Source organism: Nicotiana sylvestris, chromosome 3, assembly GCF_000393655.2.
Source record: "Nicotiana sylvestris chromosome 3, ASM39365v2, whole genome shotgun sequence".
NCBI classification, from domain to species: Eukaryota; Viridiplantae; Streptophyta; class Magnoliopsida; order Solanales; family Solanaceae; genus Nicotiana; species Nicotiana sylvestris.
Window position 1 is genome coordinate 24226557 of NC_091059.1, and position 18640 is coordinate 24245196.

The 18640-nt window shown below is 35.7% G+C and overlaps 1 protein-coding gene across 1 annotated transcript; it reads right to left on the reverse strand.

Moving 5' to 3' along the window:
• Positions 1-8460: 8460 nt before the first annotated feature.
• On the reverse strand, positions 8461-11129 carry LOC138887152 (uncharacterized). Its single transcript, XM_070168868.1, has 3 exons — positions 10500-11129; positions 9243-9479; positions 8461-8670 (listed from the first exon to the last, which is right to left on the reverse strand). The coding sequence occupies exons 1-3, from the start codon at positions 11127-11129 to the stop codon at positions 8461-8463; spliced, it is 1077 nt and encodes a 358-aa protein (XP_070024969.1).
• Between the last annotated feature and the right edge of the window lie 7511 nt (positions 11130-18640).

Here is an 18640-nt window from a genome sequence, read left to right on the forward strand (position 1 = left end):
ATTGTTCCAAAAGAATTATTAACTCTTTTGTGTCCTTTTGGTTATAAACCTCAAGATTTTCATTGCTATCTTCTGATATGACTGAGGAGTAGGTTGGCACATTAGATGATGTTCCTTCATCTTTCCTGGATTGTATAAAATCCATGAATTCCTTGTATAAAGGGTGATCGGTATTACCTCCTGCTATATTAGTGGCTATTAGCCTTTGATTTTCAATTTGGGCGAGAATATTATTCCCTCTACCATCGGTAGATGCCCTTCCTCTTCCTCGACCCCGAGGAGGTCTGTATGTAGGCCTCATAATCTGTAAAGCCAAAGAAATAACTATTAGTTCAAATATTCTCTAGTGAGAATATCAGGAAGGGTATTATCAGACCTTTTTTGTATATTATTTCGAAATCAAAAGGGGCTAATAAAGCTTACCACCTTGCAAACATTTGTTTGGAAACATCATGTTTAAAATCTTTATTAAAGATAAACTTTGCAACATGACAGTCAGTTTTAATAAAAAATTTCTGATTGTATAAATCAGTTTGGAATTTCATAACACATTTAACAATAGCAAGAATTTCTTTAGCTACAGTCGCATAATTTTTCTGGGATTCATTCCATTTTCCAAAAGAAAATTGAAAAAGATATTCTAGTTTATCTAATGGAGAACATTGTTTCAATATCCCACCATAACCAACATCAGAGCCATCAGTTTCCACAACCTTTGCCCAAGTGGGATTAGCGAGAGTCAAACAAGGAAGGTTATTAACTTTCTGCTTTATTCTCTTGACTGATTCAGTATGACTGTCAGTCCAAGCCTTTGGGTTCTTCTTCAATCTATCATAAAGAAGAGTAGTATCATTAGCAAGATCCTTTATAAAATGAGAAATATAATTCAAGCTTCCTAGAAACCGTTGAAGCTGGGTCTTATCAGTAATAACATCGGAAAATTTAGAAGCAAATTCAATACTTCTATTAATGGGAATAATTCTACCCTTTTCGATATTATGACCGATAAATCTGACATTGTTTTGAAAAATCATCATTTTTAGTTTAGATATAACTAAATCATTTCGGATAATATTTTTTCTAAACAAATCAAGATGTTTAATATAAGATTCAATATTTTTTGAAAATACCAAGATATTATCAATATAAGCAATTATGAAATCTGTATAAGGAAGGAAGATGTCATTCATAATTTTTTGAAATTCGGAAGACGCATTTTTCAAACCAAAGGGAATAACATTTCATTCATATTGACCCATTGGAACATTAAAAGCCTTTTTATACATATCCGATTCAGATATCTGAATTTGCCAATAACCTGATTTTAAATCAAATTTTGAGAATATAATGGCATCATGCAATCTATCTAACAAATCCTTTTTGTTACGAATAGGATATCTAACCCACTTTAAAACCTTATTAAGGGGTTTGTAGTTAATAACTAATCTAGGAACTCCTCGTTCCTGTTCAGCATGCTTATTAACATAAAAAGAAGTACAAGACCATTTGGACTTTGTGGGTCTAATCAAACCCTTCTACTATAAGGAATCAATTTCCTTTTTGTATAACTCCAAATAATCGGAGTTCATCTGACAAGGCCGAGCCTTGGTTGGGATATTATTGTTGCGACCAAAACACTCACGCAAGTGTACGCGATCGACAAGTAATATAGTAGTAAGTAAAGTATCGTTCTCACGAGGAATTGTGATCAACTTATCAACTGATGTAGACTCAAACAATTATCAATTTATGCTATATTATTACAAAATATTTAAAGAACCAATTTACAACTTACTTAATAATTGCACAATAATTCAACACAAAATTACTACACCAATTTCACAATATGTTTATAATAATTTGGATAAATATATTCCCGGGTCATGGACTTGCTAGAAATTATGCTACTTTTTTAGCTTAAAATGGATTTATTGAATTATCCGGGTTATTGATTATAGGGTTAATAATATTTATAAGAATCTTTCGAGTTCTTATGCATCTATTCAAGTTAAACTAATACCTATATGTCTATTGTATTAATATTAGCAAGAATGCATTTACAACTCCTATTTTTCAACCAAACAAGGCAATTAAGTATATGTCTATCTTAATTGCGAATTCTTCACCCGATGCCCGAGATTCAAAACTTGTTCTATTTGATTCTATATACAACCAAGAATTTCCTTTTTCAAGTTTAATTCAAGATTCGTAAATAATATTTCACTGTTAGGTATGCAGTAAAATAATTAGAAGCAGAATCAAATAAACAACCCATAGCAATAAATTCAATATCTTCAATCTAAGCTTCAAATAACATAATTATCTAACATCCATGACCCAAGAATACTAGAGTTTTTAGCTACTCATAATCATACAAAAATCAATAATAAAAGTTTTAAACATAATATTAACAAACAAATAGAAGAAAGTTTAGAAGAACTCTTTGAATCCTTGCTCCAAAATGTTGTTCTTCTTCTCCTTTTTTAGCTCCAAGATGAAGCTCCTCCTTCTTCTATGGCTTTTTATCCCTCCAAATCTGATCTCTTCTCTCAATAATGGAGCTTTACTTTATGTAAGTTGAGTGGATCCTCTCAGATTTTCCATTTTGCCTCCAAATAATTGATTTCCCGGATTAGACTAGCGCAGGAGCGCATGACGAGTGCATGACCCGCGCTAGTGGGATTTTTCTCTTGTTAAGATGTTGTTGCTCAACTTTTCGTCATTTGACTCCATTTTTCACTTGATTACCATCATAAATCCTCATTTGTTTATTGAACTCCTGTGAGACATTAAAGTCATGATTAGAGCCAATTTTTGCATTATTTGAACATTTACAATAGTAAACCATCCTTAAGTTGAGCTAAAACATAGGCTATATTAAACAATTTAGCCTATTATCAACACCCCACACTTAGCTTATTGCTAGTCCTCGAGCAATCCACTATATTCTTTTTAGAGAATTCTTCACTCAACCATTTCCCCTCACGCATTACACCTAGAACATTGTACATATATTACGCCTAGCAGTGAACAATCCTAGCCTCAAAGTCAACTCTCAAGTGTCATGCAATATTTACACTTCCTCAAAGTACTCTACGCAGAAATCAAGACTTGCTTCTCCGTCACGCTTCATATGCCCTCACAATTACATCAACAAAAACTGAGTTCAATCCACCACATTCAATTCATATATTCACATATATCAAGGAAATCATTCACTCTCACAAAAGAGGTCACATGCATGTAATTGGTACCTTAAGCTTTCCCTTAATGTAAATCTCTACTAATGTAGACTAGCTCAATCCAAAATCAATTAGGACTTTTTCATGGTTGTAATGTAGGCTAAGGGACGGGTAGGATGTATTTAGGAATAGTGACTCAACCCCTAAACACTTTAACACATCACACGAGCAATTTTCAGCATAAATTCTTCAACCCACTTCTCATTTATACACAATATCATCCCACAAATACGTACTTCTTCTTTAAGCACTCTATTAATTCATTCCCACTAGCTAGAGCAAAACACAATATAATTATCTCTTCTTCTTTTTTTCAATTTCTGCTAGTGGTGTATTCGTTTACAACATAAGTGTCCCTTTCATCCTTTTATTGGTTCCACTCAAAGGTCACCCCACACTTATTTCCTTCTTACTTCTTTTAGCGCTATTCTCACAATTAAAGTGCTTTAAGAGGTAAAATGATCAAAACAATGTCAATTAAGAACAAAAGGGTATAGGCTTGTAATGCGGGTGCCAAACAAAAAGTCTGAAGGCTCAAAAGGGTTAACTAGGGACAAATTTTATTTTTAATAAGCAATTAAGCTCAAAAAGGTCAAAGAAAGCCTAACATCATTTTTCAAACCGAGCATCACCTCAAATTTCGCTTCAACTCACATACCGAGCAAGTTCTAGACACAAGTACAACACATGGACTACACAAATACTCACCACACATGGCATATGACTCATTCCAGATCAGCTCATCAAGACACTCCATTACGAGCATTCAATTCAATACAAACATACAAATTAAGGCACTTTCAGTGAGATTCAACAATTAAGACTAAGCGTGTTACACTCTAGGGTCTAATGTGTTCAGGTGTGTCAACGCTATGAGTTCTTTTCTATAGCTTGCATCCTTTTATTTAATATACAAATCAAAAAAATGAAAACAGAAATTAAAAACTACATATGCCCGGTTCAAAATAAACCCTTGAAAAAGAACCGTGGCTTAAAGAAAAACCAAGGGGGATTTGTTATACTACCTAAAAATAAAAAATAAAAACAAAAAACTTTTTGTTGTTTGCTATAAGCTCAGTCCCTCAAGAACTCCTATCTAAAAAAATCCGTCATGGGGATATGTTTAAACATATGTTTAAGGGAATCCTCCACCCCACACTTAAAGCGAGACATGTCCCCATGTCTTTCATTATAAACAAAGCAAAGATACTTCCCTGAGGAGTCACTCCTGGTCGGAGACAGAACCGGTATCCACATTGCATGCCCGACCAATTGCACGAAGCCAACCCAAGAGCCGGCTTTCCGTTTTCTTCTGCTGATCTTGCATTTCATCAACACATCTCCCCAGAACTGTCACTGATGTTTTAATTTCAGTGATTTCCTGCTCTATGCGGTATATCCTTTGTCCCCGACTAGCCCTAGACGGTCCTGCTGCATCAAAAGCTTGTGGTTGTATAGGTGGTGCATCTTCTCCCATCTCCACATCGTCAGCTCCTTCTTGTTTGTCCTCTCCTTCCTCATCGTTACTGTCATCAGAATCAGGAGCAACCAATTCAGCTGGATGTACAACTTCCTTACCTGTGGTGACCATTTTAGCCGTAAAAGAATTGACTTTAGCTAGTCATCCATCTGTAGCAAGATTGTTTGGTACATTGGCTCGAAGGCACAGTAGGGTGACAAGAGATGGGTAATACAACCCGTAGCGTTGAATTCTAACCCTCTGGAACATTTCTTTATGTATCAACAATGGCACATCAAACCATGCCCTATTCATGAAACACCATATTAAGCAAGCTCGAGGGATGTTTACTTCAGACAAATTCTTGGAAGGCAAGAGACGGCTGTTGATGAAGTACAACCAACATTTGGTCTCTAACTTTAGGACATTAGCGTGGAACTTGTTCCCATATTTATACCATTAGATATCTGCATCCGGGCGACAAATTATGTCGGTGAACGTGGACCATGGTATTAGCTTGCTGTTATATGCCTGGAACATATCCATGTAATCTTCCTCCACTGGGGGTAGCCTGTACACATCCCGAATTATTTCTATAGATACATTGACTTGTCGCTTTCGGATTGTAACATTGTAGTTATCATGTTCTGGAAGGTTGGCATAATATTCCCTCACTAGCATTACATTTGCCACGATTGGCTCCTCGAAGAATATGTCAAGCCCACGCCTCCTCAACTCGTTTGCTATGTTGGGACAATTAATAGCCAAAGCATTTGCATCCATTGCTTGTTCAGGCACTATTGTTTTCTCCTCCTTTTTGTTAAATCTGTCCTGTGCCTTGGCTGACACAAACTTTTGACAGTTGAATGGCCTAGTATCAACTGATTTTCTGGGCCGTCCACCAACATTTGCTGTAGCTGGGCATTTACGAGGGGCCATGGTACCTGCAAGTAGTTTAGTGTTAGCCCTATTCACCTGGGTGACCAAACCGGGCTACTTAGACTTCACCACATAGTTGGTCACATCACTTCCTCCAAAGAGGCATTTTTTCAAACACGTTGTGAGCATGTTGAGTTTCAAGATTTTTCCAACCCTATGTCACAATGTATTCACCATCAACCAACCCAATTACTACTTTACACCACCATACTCCTAATTTTTCACTTCCTCAACCCAACCAAATATCAAACATATGTTTAAATCTTCTATAAATGCTACATTCTAATGTTAAATAAGAAACAAATTAAGAAACTATCCTAAAAATTTACAATCTTGACAACCACATAATTATGTTACATAATAAAACTAAACAAGGAAAACAATGAAGACATTATACTAAATATATGCAAAGAAATTGAAAATCGAACAAAAAAAATAGAAAATTAAAACTATGTTCACCATAAAAACGAAATTAATCTGAAATAAAAAAATTAACTAATAAGAAGAAGATGAAGAAGACATACCTTAGAGGAGATGGGGTATGGGGTGAATGAAGAGGTGGGGAGATTTGATGATGAAGAAGAGGTGGGGTGTTGATGAATAAGAAGAAGAAGAAGAAGATTAGGGTTTTTAGGTTGTGGGGGGGGGGGTTATTATTAAGTTAAAGAAGTAAATAAAAAATTAAAACGAAGTTACTTGTGACTAGCGCGGGTCGTGCGCTGGTTATGCGCTCCCGCGCTAGTCATTTTTGCCCGAGGCAGACTAAAACCCGATTAGCGCGGGCTATGCGCTAGTCATGCTCTCCCGCGCTAATCACTGAAGGTCAGGGCAGACGGAAACCCGATTAGCGCGGGCTATGCGCTAGTCCTGCGCTCCCGCGCTAATCACTGAACGTTTCTCTTGGTTTTTTTTTTAACATATAGCCTCTCAAGAAGGCCAAGTTATAAATTCTCATTTACAAACTATATTTACAATACATTTGTGGGTTGCCTCCCACACAGCGCTTGATTTAATGTCGCGGCACGATGCCATATTGCATTATACATCAATTAAATCTACTGAGGTTTTGTGACGTTGAATGTCACCACCCCAATAGTGTTTAATTCATTGCCCATTTACTAAGAACGTGCCTGTTGAATTAATGTTTCGCAATTCAACTGTTCAATGAGGAGTTACACTTACTACAACAAAAGGGTCTACCCAACAGGACTTAAGCTTTCCAGGAAAAAGCTTTAGCCTTGAGTTGAACAAGAGAACTTCTTGACCCGGCTCAAATTCACGATGTTGGATGTGTTTGTCGTGCCACTTCTTGGTCTTTTCTTTATATAACTTGGCATTTTCATAAGCATGCAACCGAAACTCATCAAGTTCATTGAGTTGTAGCATTCTTTTTTCTCCAGATAAGTCCATATTCATATTTAGCTTTTTGATAGCCCAATAAACTTTATGTTCTATCTCAACAGGCAAATGACATGCTTTTCCATAAACCAACCTGTATGGAGAAGTACCTATTGGAGTCTTGTATGCAGTTCGGTAAGCCCACAATGCATCTTCTAACTTACCAGACCAATCTTTCCTATTTGCGCTCACAGTTTTCTCCAAAATCTGTTTTACCTCCCTGTTTGACACTTCAACTTGACCACTCGTTTGAAGGTGATATGTAGTAGCAACCTTGTGTCTTACACCATATTTTGCTAGAACATTTTTCAACAATTTGTTGCAAAAGTGTGTTCCTCCATCACTTATCAACACCCTTGGAGTTCCATAGCGTGTGAAAATGTGCTTCTTCACAAAACTTACCACTACCTTCGCATCATTAGAAGGAAGAGCAATGGCCTCAACCCACTTAGACACATAATCCACTGCAACCAAAATATATCTGTGCCCATTAGAATACGAAAATGGTCCCATGAAATCTATTCCCCAGACATCAAAGAGTTCTACTGCCAAAATATTTTGTAAAGGCATCTCGTGCTTCTTCGTGATCGTTCTGGTTCTTTGGCACCTGTCACAATTTTTAACAAAAGCATGTGCATCTTTAAATAATTTTGGCCAGTAAAAACCTGACTGCAAAATCTTTTGTGCAGTTCTGTCTCCACCATGATGACCTCCATAAAGAGAAGAATGACAGTCATGCAATATTGCATTCATCTCCTCCTCAGGGACACACCTTCTTACCAATTGATCTGCGCATTGCTTGTATAGAAAAGGCTCGTCCCACATGTAGAATCTCACATCATGTAAGAACCTTCTTCTATGGTCAGCTGTGAATTCTGGTGGAGTCACCCCACTTGCAATGAAATTCACATAATCAGCATACCACGGGGTTTCATCCGAAGTGATGGCTAGCAAATGTTCGTCAGGGAATGTTTCTTTGATTGATTCTCCTTCAGTGACATGGCCTCTATTTTCCAGCCTGGATAAATGATCTGCAACTTGATTCTCTGTTCCCTTTCGATCTCGAATCTCCAAATCAAATTCCTGCAAAAGAAGAACCCATCGAATTAACCTTGGATTGGCATCTTTCTTTGCAAATAAATACCTTATAGCTGAGTGATCTGTGTAAACTATGACTTTTGTCCCCACTAGATAGGATCTAAACTTATCAAATGCCCATACTACTGCGAGCAACTCTTTTTCAGTAACAGTGTAATTCATTTGAGATGGATTAAGAGTTCTACTCGCATAGTGAATGGAACAAAATATTTTTTCTTTCCGCTGCCCCAAAACAGCTCCAATGGCTATATCACTTGCATCACACATCAATTCAAATGGAAGTTTCCAATTTGGAAAAATGATAATCGGTACAGTAACTAATCTTCATTTCAGCTCATCAAATGTTTTCAGACAAGCATCATCAAATTTGAAAGATGTATCTTTCTCAAGAAGCGTGCACAAAGGAGATGAGATTTTTGAAAAATCCTTGATGAAACGACGGTGAAAACCCGCATGGCCTAAGAAACTGCGAATGCCTCTAACTGATGTCGGGGGAGGTAATTTTTTGATTGCTTCCACCTTTGCTTTATCCACCTGCAATCCATTCTTGGACACTTTATGCCCTAGGACTATGCCTTCTCGTACCATGAAATGGTATTTTTCCCAATTTAGTACCAAATTTGTTTATTCACACCTAGCAAGGACCTTATCAAGATTCATTAAACATTCATCAAAAGAACATCCAAATAAAGAAAAATCATCCATAAATACTTCCACAAATCTTTCAACCATATCAGTGAAAATATCCATCATACACCTTTGAAAAGTCGCAGGTGCATTGCAAAGACCAAATGACATTCTTTTAAATGCATATGTCCCATACGGACATGTAAATGAGGTCTTTTCTTGGTCTTCTTGGGCTATAACAATTTGATTATATCCCGAGTAGCCATCCAAAAAACAGTAGTATTCCTGCTCGGCTAATCTATCAAGCATTTGGTCAATAAAGGGAAGGGGAAATGGTCTTTTCGGGTGGCATTATTCAATTTTCTATAATCTATGCAAATCCTCCACCCAGTAACAGTTCTAATGGGAATCAAATCATTATTTTCGTTTGTCACTACGGTCATTCCTCCTTTCTTTAGAACACATTGGACTGGACTTACCCATTTGCTATCAGATATTGGAAATACAATACATGCATCAAGCCATTTAATCACTTCTTTTCTTACCGCCTCTTTCATGTTCGAATTTAGGCGGCGTTGTTGTTCTATGCTTGGCTTGTTCCCTCCCTCCATGAGAATTTTATGCATGCAAAAAGCTGGACTAATACCTCTTATGTCAGACATTGTCCACCCAATTGCTCTTTTATGCTCATGTAGTACTCTTAACAATTTCTCCTTCTGCAATTCAGAGAAGTCAGCAGAAATAATAACATGTAACATTTCAGAACTACCCAAATAAGCATAATGAAGGTGAGAAGGTAAAGGCTTTAATTCCAATTTGGGAGCTTCTTCAACTGAGGGCTTCAGAGGAGGACCATCTGGCATGTTCAAAGGTTCAAAGGGATTAAAACCTTTTATATATTCACATGTTGCATTCAAAGTATGTTTCATCTCCTCAACCTCATCATTAATCTCCAAACTTTCAAACAACACAATTGCTTTTTCTAAAGAATCCTGCAAATATACACTTGAGGTAATAAGTTGTTCATCAATCTCCATGACAGATATCATAGACAATTCTTCATACTGCCGAGGAAGTTGAATTGCTTTATATACATTAAAAACAGCTTCCTCGTTGTCAACTCTCATGATCATTTTTCCTTCTCTTACTTTAATTATAGCATCACCTGTAGCCAAGAGAGGTCTTCCCAATATAATAGGAACTTTTTCATCGGCCTGAAAATCCAAGATAATGAAATCAGCCGGGAAAATAAATTTCCCAATTTTCAGTAGCACATCTTCTATCACCCCTTTCGGGTAAGCTATGGACCTGTCTGCTAGTTGCAACATCACAGTGGTGGGTTTTGGAGCCCCCAAACCCAATTGTTTGTACAAAGACAATGGCATCAAATTTATGCTTGCTCCCAAATCACAAAGTGCATGGCCTACATCAACATTGCCTATTCTCACAGGGATAGTAAAGCTGCCAGGGTCCTTAAGCTTTTGAGGAAGCTTATTTTGGACCCTTGAAGTGCACTCTTCAGTAAGTGCAACTGTTTCAAATTCAGTCAGTCTCCTCTTGTTAGCCACAATGTCTTTTATGTATTTGGCATATTTTGGAATATCACGAATCGCATCTACCAATGGAATATTCAATTGAATCTGACTCAACATAGAGAGAAATTTGTTGAACATGCGATCGTCATTCTTTTTCTGCAATATTTGTGGAAAAGGTGGTGGTGGACTTGGAACATTCACAGGTGCTGAAATTGTATCATCTTTCCTTACTTCCTGTGTTGCTTTAGGAATCAATTCATCCTCAGGTACAGGCTTGTCTTTTCTCTTCTTTGGAACTTCGTCTAATTCCCTTCCAGTTCTAAGTGTAATTGCACTAACTTGCGGATTTTTCTCTGTATCACTTGGAAGAGCACCTGCAGGCCTAGTATTTTGATTTGCGGCTAGCTGTCCCAATTGTCTTTCAAGATTTCTAAAATCAGTTCTGAGTTGTTGGTTGTCTTGCAACAATTTCTTCAACAAATCATTTGTATTTTCTTCTACCTGCTGAGGTGGCCTTTGTGGTTGATTAAAATTTCCTTGGGGTCTATATTGATTCTGATTTGATTGATTTTCACCCCAAGAGAAATTAGGATGATTCCTCCAATTTGCATTGTAAGTGTTCCCATATTGTGCATGTTGGTTCATCGGCCCTCTGCTTTGTTGCCCCACATAATAAATAGATTCAGGATTCGTTGGGCACATGTCACTTGTGTGATTATCGCCACACATTTCACAACAAATCGACATTTGTTGAACCTGCTGCATTGGTTGTAATGGTCCCATTGTCATTCTGGTCATTTGATTTGCCAATTTTGCTAAATCTGCTCTCATGGTGGAAATGTCATCCAGTTCAAGTAACCCTGCTTTCTATTTCATTGATCTCCTTGGTTCTCCTTCACCTTGCCAATTATGATCATTAGCAGTAAAGTTATTCAGCAGAAGTTGTATTTCACTGTATGGTTTTACCATGCAACTACCTCCACAAGCTGAATCAAGATTCATTTTGGAAGTTTCGTCTAATCCATCAACAAAATTATGGCCCAATACTTCATCAGTTTGACAATGATGAGGACAATCCCGAAGTAGTTTCTTGTATCTTTCCCAAGCTTGGCGAAGAGTTTCACCATCCCGTTGTTGAAACCCAAGAATCTGACTCCGCAAAAACTTTGTCTTTTTGGTGGGGAAAAACTTGATTAGGAATTTCTTTGCTAAATCATCCCAATTGTGGATTGAATTAGCTGGCTCTTTTTGCAATCATTCTCTAGCATCCCCCAATAATGAAAAGGGAAATAAGGTTAGCCTGACATAATCCTTGGAAACATTTGGATAATTGTAAGTATCCGTTATTTCCATAAAAATTTGAATGTGCCTTTGTGGGTCTTCATGAGATAGACCAACGTATTGCCCAGTGGATTGTATCAGCTGCACCATGTACTGTTTAAGCTCAAAGTGACCGGTGATTTCAGGCTTCACAATGGCCTGAGTCATATTAGCAAGGTTTGGCCTTGCTGCTTCTATCACCGCACATTCTTGATTACCTGCCATCACTGTTGGCTGTGGTTGAACTTGAATGTCCAACTCTCTTTCTGTTCTGTTTCTAGCTTCCCACTCCTTCCTTGTTCTATGAATTGTTTGTTCAAATTCAGGATCAAAAGGGAAGAGGTTGTTTGTGCTTCTACTCCTCCGCATTCAAGGGAAGAGTCTGCGCAACACTAACAAAGTAGATGGAAAATTTAGGTTTTTATTAACAGCTAATAAAATCTTAAAACAGTCAAGTAGCTAATTTCAATTCCCCGGCAACGGCGCCAAAAACTTGCTGCCACCAAAACACTCACGCAAGTGTACGCGATCGACAAGTAATATAGTAGTAAGTAAAGTATCGTTCCCACGAGGAATTGTGATCAACTTATCGACTGATATAGACTCAAACAATTACCAATTTATGCTATATTATTACAAAATATTTAAAGAACCAATTTACAACTTACCTAATAATTGCACAATAATTCAACACAAAATTACTACACTAATTTCACAATATGTTTATAAAAATTTGGATACATATATTCCCGAGTCATGGACTTGCTAGAAATTATGCTACTTGTTTAGCTTAAAATGGATGTATTGAATTATCCGGGTTATTGATTATAGGGTTAATAATATTCATAAGAATCTTTCGAGTTCTTATGCATCTATTCAAGTTAAACTAATACCTATATGTCTATGGTATTAATATTAGCAAGAATGCATTTACAACTCCTATTTTTCAACCAAACAAGGCAATTAAGTATATGTCTATCTTAATTGCGAATTCTTCACCCGATGCCCGAGATTCAAAACTTGTTCTATTTGATTCTATATGCAACCAAGAATTTCCTTTTTCAAGTTTAATTCAAGATTCGTAAATAATATTTCACTGTTAGCTACGCAGTAAAATAATTAGAAGCAGAATCAAATAAACAACCCATAACAATAAATTCAATATCTTCAATCTAAGCTTCAAATAACATAATTGTCTAACATCCATGACCCAAGAATATTAGAGTTTTTAGCTACCCATAATCATACAAAAATCAACAATAAAAGTTTTAAACATAATATTAACAAACAAATAGAAGAAAGTTTAGAAGAACTCTTTGAATCCTTGCTCCAAAATGTTGTTCTTCTTCTCCTTTTTTAGCTCCAAGATGAAGCTTCTCCTTCTTCTATGGCTTTTTCTCCCTCCAAATCTGATCTCTTCTCTCAATAATGGAGCTTTACTTTATATAAGTTGAGTGGATCCTCTCAGATTTCCCATTTTGCCCCTCAAATAATTGATTTCCCGGACTGGACTAGCGCGGGAGCGCATGACCAGCGCATGACCCGCGCTAGTGGGGTTTTTCTCTTGTTAAGATGTCGCTGCTCAACTTTTCGTCATTTGACTCCATCTTTCACTTGATTACCATCATAAATCCTCATTTGTTTATTGAACTCCTGTGAGACATTAAAGTCATGATCAGAGCCAATTTTTGCATTATTTGAACATTTACAATAGTAAACCATCCTTAAGTTAAGCTAAAACATAGGCTATATTAAACAATTTAGCGTATTATCAATTATCCTAAGAAAAGTCTTCTTCATAAGGAAGACTTATGATATGCTTTTTCCTACTCCAAAATTGATTTGGATTGTCACCACAGATAGAAGCAGAAAAGTGGTTTTTAAGAAAATTAATTTTTTCTACCAATTTAGGATTTTTTAAATCCTGTTCAATAGTAATGGAACAAATCTCATTTTTCAAAAATTCAATTTAATTGACTTTTGAAGAAATTTTATCAGAAATAATTTCATTTAGAAATCTTTGGGTTGGTTGAGTTATAAACTCAAAAGTAATTTTACTACCATTATACATACCAGTAAAACTTTTTATATCCCAATGTGAAAAAGGCATCAATTTGTGGAAAAATGGGAACCTAGTATTACATCACGCTCAATATCTTTTACCAAAACAAAATTTTCTGGTATACAAATATTTTGTTGGCAAATATAGTCTTTAGGTAATTTATATGAAATACTCATTGGACCACCACTAGCATTCTTTAAACGGTGAGTAGTTTTATGAAAATATCTGGAGGGTATTACCCCTTCTTTTACACAACTCAAATCTGCTCCACTATCAAATAAAGCAACAAACACTTTTTTGAAATTGTAATCGATCGAAAGAGTTATTTTTATTAAAAACTTTTGAGTGGTAAAATATTGAATTTTCTGCAAAAATTCATCTTTAGAAAAATCCATGGCTGCTAGTAAAGTATTAGCAGTATCTTCTTTTGAAGAACTTGTGACAGTATTTGTCTCAATAATCTTGATACTGAGGTTTTTATCAGAATTTTCTAATTTTAAAATTTTTTCATCTAAGGCTACATTTGAAGCCTTTAATTCCGAGATTACTTAAATCTTGGACAGTAGCTATCCTTCCAGGCTGTGACTTATTTTTTATCATCTTTCTGATTTCAGACATGGTGTAAGGTCCTTTTTGAGATGGAATTTCTTCCACCTCTGTTCCTACTTCTGAGTTCATAGGAAGTTTATCAATAATTTAGGACCTTAATTCAGGGTCCTTAATAACCCTTAGTAGCTCTATCATGCTATATTGGTTAAGACATTTATCTTTAAGTCTGAAAATTAGGAGTAAATATTAAAAAGATCATCGTCAGTATTACAACAATAATTTGAGCATTGTCCCTTATCACAAAACTCTTGCTCATCTTCAGAAGATGAAATATAATTCTCTTCCTGAAGGGCTCGTAAGTCTTCACTTGTTGATGAATCACCTCCACCAGTGTCAGTTATATCTGGAGAGGAATTTGAGAGAATCTTATATAAAGAATCTTTGATATGATCGTCTAAATCAAGCTCTTTGAATTTGTCCTTAATCTTGCAATCCTTTGCATAATGGCCTACTCTTCCACATTTATAACAGGCCTGAGGGTTCTTTGATTTGATATAACCCTTTTTGGCTTTATGAAAAGCCTTTGTTTTCTGGGTTCGTTCATAACGTTTCAAACGTTTTTCAGGCGAATCCTTTTTCCTCTTGAAATCCTTTTTCTTATGCGATTTCTTCCTATTAGAAGGTATGTCAATGGCGAATTGTTCACAGAATTCGCCTAATTGTTGTCTCTCGGTGAGACGATGTTTTTTAATTTACTGGTTTAGCTTAATCTCATTACACAGAGCTAAACATTCCTGAGTGCATACACTAAAGAGTTTACCATATGAGTAAGTATCATAATTGTTACTCATCCATGTGCCTCTAAGGACCTTTCGAATCCTTTCAGCAAATAAGGGAGGGAATCCATCTATGAATTTAGACTTCCAATGAGTACTATTACTTTCTGGTAATTCAATCACTCTGGATAAGAAAACACCTTTATACCATCTAAAAGATGTGAAGGTTTTACACCTCAGATATAGAATTTTCTTTTTATCTTCTCGGCCATCATTGTAATTATTTTGTCGGTCAATTTACTGTTTTAGTTTTGTTTGTTTTTGATAGAGATCCATTATATAAGGATCTTCATTTCCTTTGGAGAGGCAGGCATTAGCCAACGCTCTGACTTCTCTCTAGATTTTCTCTCTACTCCTATAAAACTTTGTAATATTTTGAGTTTGGAAATAAAAATCAAAAAGGTCACTTGGCCACAAAACAGGCGGTCTCTGGTACTATTCTACTCCCTCCTCCTTCTATATTTGCAATACTGTTAGCCTAAATGATGCTAAACAGGTAAGTGTTAAACTTAGTATTCGAGGGTTTTTACTAAGCATGTTTTTATCGCTAGGAGTTTACTGTATCACCCCGATGAGGTTATGGGTTAAGAACTGTATAGACCAGGTGGTTACCAATTTCGACAGTAAACCTTAGTTAGGCCAACCTAACCGGTGGTGCTCAGTTGGACCCGTTTAGGCAAAGTGACCATTGAAGGGTTGTGAGGAGCACCATGGTTTAAGGTTTACCTAGATGTTAGTAGCTAGCCAGGGCTAAAGTTCTTGTAATCTATTTCCTACACCTCATTCGGAAGTGATCTCGTACCCCATAATAATAATAATAATAATAATAATAATAATAATAATAATAATAATAATAATAATAATAATAATAATAATAATAATAATAATAATAATAATAATAACAACAACAACAACAACAACAACAACAATAATAATAGTAACAATAATGATGATGATGATGATGATGATGATGATGATAATGATGATGATAATAATAATAATAACAATAACAATAACAATAACAATAATAACAATAACAATAACAACAAGAACAATAACAATAACACTAACAATAACAACAATAACAATAACAACAACAACAATAACAATAGCAATAATAATAACAACAACAATAACAATAATAATAATAACTACAACAACAATAACAATAATAATAATAACAATAATAATAATTATAATAATAATAATAACAATAATAATAACAATAATTATAATAATTATAATAATAATACTAATAATAATAATAATAATAATAATAGTTCGTCATAGTCTGGTTTTCAAGATTGAGTTGGCATAGTTAAATTCTTTTATGGACTTGTTTTTGAAAATGTGGCCACAAACATTATTTTTTTGTAACATCGAAAAAGAAAAAAAACTCTTTTTTTAAAAAAAATATTTTTTCTTTAATTTTTTTTGTTTCATTTTAAAACAATTGTTTTGCTAATATATCCAAGTAGGAGAATGTAAGAAAAATAGACTTATATTATTAAATATTTTATTTATATTTAAAAGTTCGAGTTTGACGATAATCCAAATATGTGAGCCTAATTATTAGTGTGACATTTAATTATTGAACCGTGCACTTTTTAAGGTTGGTGGGTCTATAGTGTGGCGGTGGGTGTAAGCAACCCAACGAGGCCCGTAATGGGAAGACTCATCAAGATCTTATTAATTGCAGCTAAGTCCCCTCTTTAGTCCTTATATAAATGCACAATCAGAATTATTTCATAATATCTGTTGTGTGTGCTAGTTGTCCTATTGATGCCACCATATTAGACGAAGGTTAATAGAGAGAAAGATTTAGTCTTTTATCAATCCTCGATATAGTTCAAACTTCTAATCAGACCTTGCTGAACTTTCCACGACATGTGTGTGAGTAGAGCTGGTCTCAGTCACAGCTCATCCTCCATTAATGGAGGCTCCAATGAATGAGTCGAGCTACAGAAGAGAGGATGGATATCAGAGAGAACAATGAACGAAGAAGGTTCTAGTATATTGAATAGCAAACATAAAATCTGATATACATCACATATATATACATACACAATTGCCTACTAACTTAATCCCCCAATTAACTAGTGCTAACTACTTTAACTACTCTAACTAACTGGTGACAGCTGGCTGACTGCCCCACTAACTTGTCCAGCTGTCACACTCCTTCACAGTCTCTCACACTCCCCCTCAAGCTGGAGGGTGTAGAATGTTAAGCACTCCAAGCTTGCTCTACAAATACTCATGATGTATTCTCCCAAGTCCTTTGGTCAATAGATTTGCCTACTACTCCTTTGTCCCCATATGATATGTCTTAATCTTGCCATCTTTGATTTTGTTTCTTATAAAATAACAATCAATCTCTATATGCTTAGTCCTTTCGTGAAATATAGAATTGGCTGCAATCTATAGAGCTGCTTTACTATCACAAAATACACTCTCAGATTGTTCAACTGAAATGCCAAGTTTTGCAAACAACCCAAGTAGCAATACTATCTCTGCAGTAGCTGTTGCAAGGCTTCTATATTCTGCCTCTGCTGAGCTTCTAGACATTGTCTACTACTTCTTAGATTTCCATGACACCAATGAATCCCCATACTTCACAAAGAAATCAGTTACTGACCTTCTGGTATTAGGACATGTAACTCAGTCTGCATCACAGAAACAAGTTAAATTGTTTCCACCTTTGCTTCTTAGTAAAATGCCCATTCCTGGACTTAGTTTGATATATTTCACAACTCTTAATGATGCTTTCCAGTGAGACTGCTTGGCTGACAGCATAAACTGACCAAGTGTTTGGACAGTAAACACTATATCTAGTCTTGTGATTGTCAGATATATTAATCTCCAATCAACCTTTGATAGCTTGTAACATCCATCATCTGCTCATCTCCAGATAACATGTTCATCAAACTCTACTGAAGTGAATTTTTGATTCATATCTATTGGAGTGGCCACAGGTTTAGTAGCTCCTAACCCCAGATCAGAAATCAGTTGCAGGGTATATTTCCATTGGTTTAACAAGATCCCTTTGTTGAATCTTATGACTTCAATTCCCCCAGATCTTTCACTTTAAACTTGTGATTTAGAACATATTTAGTTTCCTGGATGAACTGCTCATTATTTCCTGTGATGAGCAAATCATCCATATACATAAGAACAACCACAAAATCTGCTCCTTTCCTTTTGGTAAAAAGTGAATAGTCATATAGACTTTGTTTATATCCTGCCTCAAGGAGTGCCTCTGTAAGTTTGATGTTCCACTGTGTTGAAGCTTGCTTTAGTCCATATAATAACTTCACTAGCTTGCATACTTTGGTCTCCCCTTGTCTTATAAAACCTTGAGGCATCTCCATATATACTTCTTCATATAAGTCTCCCTGTAAAAATGCATTATACAGATCCATTTGATATATATTCTACCCTTTTGATGCTGCTACTGCAATAATTGACCTTACAGTTACCATTTTGGCAATTGCTGAGAAGGTCTCATAGTAGTCTAACCCCTCCTTTTGGCTGTATCCTTTTGCTACTAGCCGGGCCTTGAACCTTTTCATATCTCC